The following is a 5,055-nucleotide window of genomic DNA, read 5'->3' as shown; positions in this document are numbered from 1 at the left end:
CATTCAAATATGGGCATGTTGCTGTTCCTGAGACCAACTTTCATTTTATTAAAGGGTCTCTTTACACACTTTTAACATGCCCTTCCACTTGTTGTCACATTAAGGGCCTGTGACCTGTTGGCCTTTCTTCTACAGTTCTAGTGCTATAAGATCTCAGGACGCTTTTATTCTACTTTTGGAAGAATGGAAATTGGATCTGCATTGTTCATAACGTGCACTGAGGAGATAGAGTGCTGCCTGGTCCCAGGTGAAGCCTGCTGACAACCAATTAGAGGACGGAGACACTTTTACAATAAATAACAGCACCTGGCTAGCTAATGCAGGTAGCCTAGTGGTTAGAGCATTGGGCCAGTAACCGAAAGGTTGCTAGATTGAATTCCTGAGCTGACAAGGTTAAAATCTGTCGTTCTGCCCCTGAACATGGAGGTTAACCCACTGTTCCAAGGCCGTCATTGTAAATAATAATTTGTTCTTAACTGACTTGCCTAGTTAAATATATATATATTTTTTAGCTTATAAGTGACCTACTTCATGAAGATTGAAGGTGTGTCTCAAATACATCCTGTGTTTGATTTGGCAATATGTTGAATTTGAACTTCAAGTGAATCAATATAGCCACATCCATCACATATTGCCGTTACGGACACTGCAATTTTTTTAAACTCACAGATGCTCGGATCAACCCTACTCCTCGGCCAGAGCGTCCAGTGCACGCCCTGAATGCTCTGAGAGGGAAACACTCTGACTTTACAAACGGATAATCTGACAACACTCTTAATTTATGAAAGCCCAGAGCGCACTCTGAGAGCCGTCTGGCACTCCAGAGTCAACTAACGCACCCGAAATTGGATGAACCTGAGCTCCATTTGGAGTGTCATAGCAAAGGAGTGTGAATACTTATGTGAACCTCTGCATTTCATTTTCAATACACTTCTAAAAACATGTTTTCACTTTGTCGTTATGGGGTTTTGTGTGTAGGTGGGTGAGATAATTTTTTATTTCATCCATTTTGAAAAACACAACAATGTGGAATAAGTCAAAAGGTATGAATACTTTCTGAAGGCCCTGTAGCATGCCATGAACGTTTTTGTGCTTGGGTCTTTATGTTTCCCAACTTTTATTGATGTCACAAATACCCAGCCCAAGACTGATATGTGGTGACATATTATAGCCACAATCTAAAATGTTCATTAATTAAAAAAATAATAATAATAATATTGATGAATTTAGACATACCTGTCTGAACCTTATCATGACCATTGTCTATGTCTTTGTTGCCATTGTAAACAAAGAATGTCCTGTTTAGCTTAAACCCTTTCAGTTCATTCATTTTGAACTTTGGTAACTCAAGAGGGATGTGAATGTCTTTTCATTTAATTTCTTAATTAGTACAGCGAAGCTAATGAAACCAGCGTTTCCTTCATTCATTCACAACATGGGTCATGCTGAATTCTAAAACAATATTGCATATCAACAAATGTTAAAAATCAAGGCAGTGCAGTAAGTAGAAGGAAAGCTACCCATATTCAGATTTTTACATTATCCTCAAGGTGTTCAATATTGTCATGTTCTCCATAGCAATTCATCTTTACAATGTACATATTTGGATAATTAATACGAATGAATGCTATACACTTCTATTAAAAACTGTGATATAATTGGATTGACTGGCAAGTTGCGCTGCCGCTGTGGTCATCAGTCTCAATAGTAGTGAAGCAGGTGTGACAATACAACCAGAAAGATTGTGAGTAGACTTGAAGCTGTGGTTGGTGTCCCTGTAAGAACACAGAAGTTAACTCATAAAAATGAACCCAACATAGAGTGCCATGTGTGAATGTTGAGAGTGACGACAATGACACGATTCGGCAATGATGCATTTTTCTTACCTGCAGTAATGGAGGTTGCATCAACATTGAGGATGGTGTTGTCCTGATACACAGCGTCAATAAATTCTTGCCTTACGGTCGATGCACTGGGAACCACTGTCGAGTTCTTGAAAATAAGGGCCAATTTGGCAATAATTGAGCCATTCCTGTAAACAAAGAAATAAATACTTATTTTGTTTTTCTTTTCAGGGCAGTGTTCTTTATGTGTTATGTGTTATTCAAACTTATTTGTAGATAGTTGTATTTGAATGAAGACATTCATAGACTTACAGAAAACAATTATTGTTACTTACGTGAACTGAATAACCCTACACCTTAAGTATGTTAAAGGGTGAACCTTTTTGTAAACACGACCCACCTGTGGGGAAAAATGTATTAGTGTCAATAATTTCAATCAGTAATTAAAGCAGGGAAGTCAGTGTCATGGTGTTGAAAGATACGCTGATTACCTCTTTGGTAACATTTGCTGCAAGTTCCTGATATGCTGATGTGGAAGAGTCAGAATACTCATTGAGGAATGCACGGATCATTCTGAATCCTAATCCCACTGACCCCTCGTTCGCTGTCGGTGCTGCTGTTGAGTCTGTGGTTGTGGTGGCTGTGGTGGTTATGGGTGGAATAGGAGTTGTTTGTGCGACTGTGGTTGAAGTGGGTGCAGTTGTATTTGTTGCCGCAGAAGCTGTGGTTGTCTTAAGAGGAGCTGTGGTTGTTGTAACGCTAGCTGTGGTTGTAGTTGGAGAAGACGTAGTTGTGGCAGAAGCTGTGGTTGTAGTTGATTCAGCTTTGGTTGTTGTTACAGCAGCTGTGGTTGTAGTCGAAGCTCCTGTGGTTGTTGTGACCACAATTGTGCTAGTCATCGTGCCAGCTGTGGTGGTTGCGGGGGGAGCTGGGGTTGTTGTAACGCTAGCTGTGGTTGTAGTTGGAGAAGACGTAGTTGTAGCAGCTTTGGTTGTTGTGACCACAATTGGGCTAGTCGTCGTGCCAGCTGTGGTGGTTGCGGGGGGAGCTGGGGTTGTTGTAACGCTAGCTGTGGTTGTAGTTGGAGAAGACGTAGTTGTAGCAGCTTTGGTTGTTGTGACCACAATTGGGCTAGTCGTCGTGCCAGCTGTGGTGGTTGGGGGGGGAGCTGGGGTTGTTGTAACGCTAGCTGTGGTTGTAGTTGGAGAAGACGTAGTTGTAGCAGAAGCTGTGGTTGTAGTTGATGCAGCTTTGGTTGTTGTGACCACAATTGTGCTAGTCGTCATGCCAGCTGTGGTGGTCGCGGGGGGAGCTGTGGTTGTTGCGGGGGCTTTAGTTGTTGGGATTTGGGCATTCCCTGATGCTGTTGCAAATTAAAAAGCATAGATTTTAGAATATCTTTTAGAATTTCATAATGATCTGCAATTTAAAGACTAGAGAATGAACTTACCTACAATCAGAAGAAGGACTAAGAGAATTTTCCCGTTCATTTTTGAAACAGTTTTCTTTTTAGTCTGTAGTCACAGAGAGATGGGCACACAAGATTAATGTAAAGATAAAAGACAAATAGTTACAAACAGAATGACATTGACAAACGTAAAATCAATTGGAATGTTGTGGAAAGAGATCACGAATGGTAAATGTACGTCAGACTTTTTGTCTGATTTTGTCCCTGTTTTTGTACAGTATTGTTGCATAGGTTGAATATTTGACTAATTCACAGTTGTATTTTAAAAGTTATTTATTAATATTTTGACCACTATTTATTCATACAGGAAGTCCCATGAAGATCAGAAGGCATCTATTTTGATGGAGACTTGGCATATATGGCAGCTCAATAAAAAAATGGATATGCAGTACAGTGCATGTGTTTGTGTAAAAACTGTAAATGTATAGATTTCCTGCCAAATTTGCAAATTTACAAATGAGAATGGTATCTTAAGATGTACTGTTTTTACACATTCACCACAACGCATGCACAGCAAAAACATTAATATCAGTGACAACACTTACCACCGTCACATTAAAACAAATGTAGCCATTAAGAGTGAAAACAGTTGCACACAAGCCGGCAACAATTGCCTTGAATTCGTCTATCAGGTCAAAGCATTGCAGTTTTAAGGAGTTCTTGAAATTATTCCAGGACCAAGGTAAAAAGTTCTGGTACCTGGATTAAGAACTTCACTTGAGATGATAAGAACATGGTTGACTGAGTTCAAGGAACAGAGTTAGAGAGGAAGTTGACCAGTTATTGCCTTGTCAATGAAGATTGTTCTGACAAAATGGCACTTTTACGAACACAAACTAAAACTCTGATCATAATGAAAAGACACGTAACACAATAATTGAAAACCACACTTACCCCCCCCAAAAAATGTATGGGTTATGGATGTTTTTTACAGCACTCCTTTACTGTCCTTGCTGTTCAGCGATTCTTTTCAGTTGTAACGTTGTAGCTGAAATCCTCTGAAAGCTCAGTACTCTTCCAATGGTGCACCTCCAAACTCTACTTAGCTCCTTCACCGCTGAAGCCTTTATAGCTTAGAGAACAACCTCGATGACATCATTAGGATGAATGTTGAGGTGCAAAGGAAAATGTTTGTTCACGACAGCACGTTGGAAAAGGGTGTGTTGAGGTGTGTCCTGTACTATTATCTTTTGAAGAAGAGTGAATGAGCTCTCTCCCATGCCATGACTGAATTCCTCATCTAGCCGTACACGGAGACACATACCTGGACCTGTTAGATGTTGCAATTGTAATGGGTTGTAATACATAATGTAATGTACTCGATTACATCATGATTGTGATAAATGTATTGTGTTTTCATGAGTCTGAGTTTCCCAAGGAAATGCCAGAACCACAAACATACAAGATTATTTTGCCAATGGCACACACACATATGTATGTGCAAACATGTGCACACAGCCATTGATGACACACAGAATATGCACGTCTACAAACCACATACTTGATCAAGTATACAAAGGCTATCATTATCATGATCTAAGTACAGCTGTGTTATACAAAGGTGAATATGAACTAGAGATGGGCATTTAAATGGAAAATCTATATGAATATCAGTTGCAGTTCTTTCTGATATGATATTGATATGTACAGTTGAAGTTCGGAAGTTTATATACACCTTTTTCAAACACATTTCAATTCAGTTTTTCACAATTCCTGACATTTAATCCTAATACAAATTCTCTG

At 39.5% G+C, this 5,055-nt stretch overlaps 1 protein-coding gene across 3 annotated transcripts; it reads right to left on the bottom strand.

Annotated features, from left to right (window-relative positions):
* Positions 1–1,356: 1,356 nt before the first annotated feature.
* Positions 1,357–4,504, bottom strand: LOC118936720 (uncharacterized). Of its 3 annotated transcripts, none has more exons than XM_036933488.2 (6): positions 4,207–4,504; positions 3,295–3,358; positions 2,336–3,207; positions 2,180–2,244; positions 1,887–2,032; positions 1,357–1,775 (listed from the first exon to the last, which is right to left on the bottom strand). In XM_036933488.2, exons 2-6 carry the CDS (start codon positions 3,332–3,334, stop codon positions 1,702–1,704), a joined length of 1,197 nt encoding a protein of 398 aa, XP_036789383.2. In that variant the 5' UTR covers positions 3,335–3,358; positions 4,207–4,504; the 3' UTR covers positions 1,357–1,701. The 3 variants fall into 3 exon arrangements, 2 of the variants coding, with proteins under 2 accessions (XP_036789383.2, XP_036789385.2); XM_036933490.2 differs by having other exon boundaries at positions 3,299–3,358; positions 4,207–4,424; XR_016483857.1 differs by lacking the exon at positions 2,180–2,244 and having other exon boundaries at positions 4,207–4,380.
* Positions 4,505–5,055: the final 551 nt, after the last annotated feature.

This window comes from Oncorhynchus mykiss, chromosome 10 (assembly GCF_057628025.1).
Source record: "Oncorhynchus mykiss isolate SJ-2025 chromosome 10, ASM5762802v1, whole genome shotgun sequence".
Lineage (NCBI taxonomy): Eukaryota > Metazoa > Chordata > Actinopteri > Salmoniformes > Salmonidae > Oncorhynchus > Oncorhynchus mykiss.
The sequence above is the reverse complement of the archived record's forward strand: the minus strand, read 5'-3'. Positions and strand labels throughout refer to the sequence as shown.

Coding starts and splice junctions, on each gene's coding strand:
- LOC118936720 (XM_036933488.2), bottom strand. CDS start 3,334: ATGAACGGGAAAATTCTCTTAGTCCTTCTTCTGATTGTAG. Junction 3,208..3,294: donor AGTCCTTCTTCTGATTGTAG/GTAAGTTCATTC, acceptor AATTTGCAACAG/CATCAGGGAATGCCCAAATC. Junction 1,776..1,886: donor TGCAACCTCCATTACTGCAG/GTAAGAAAAATG, acceptor GTGTTCTTACAG/GGACACCAACCACAGCTTCA.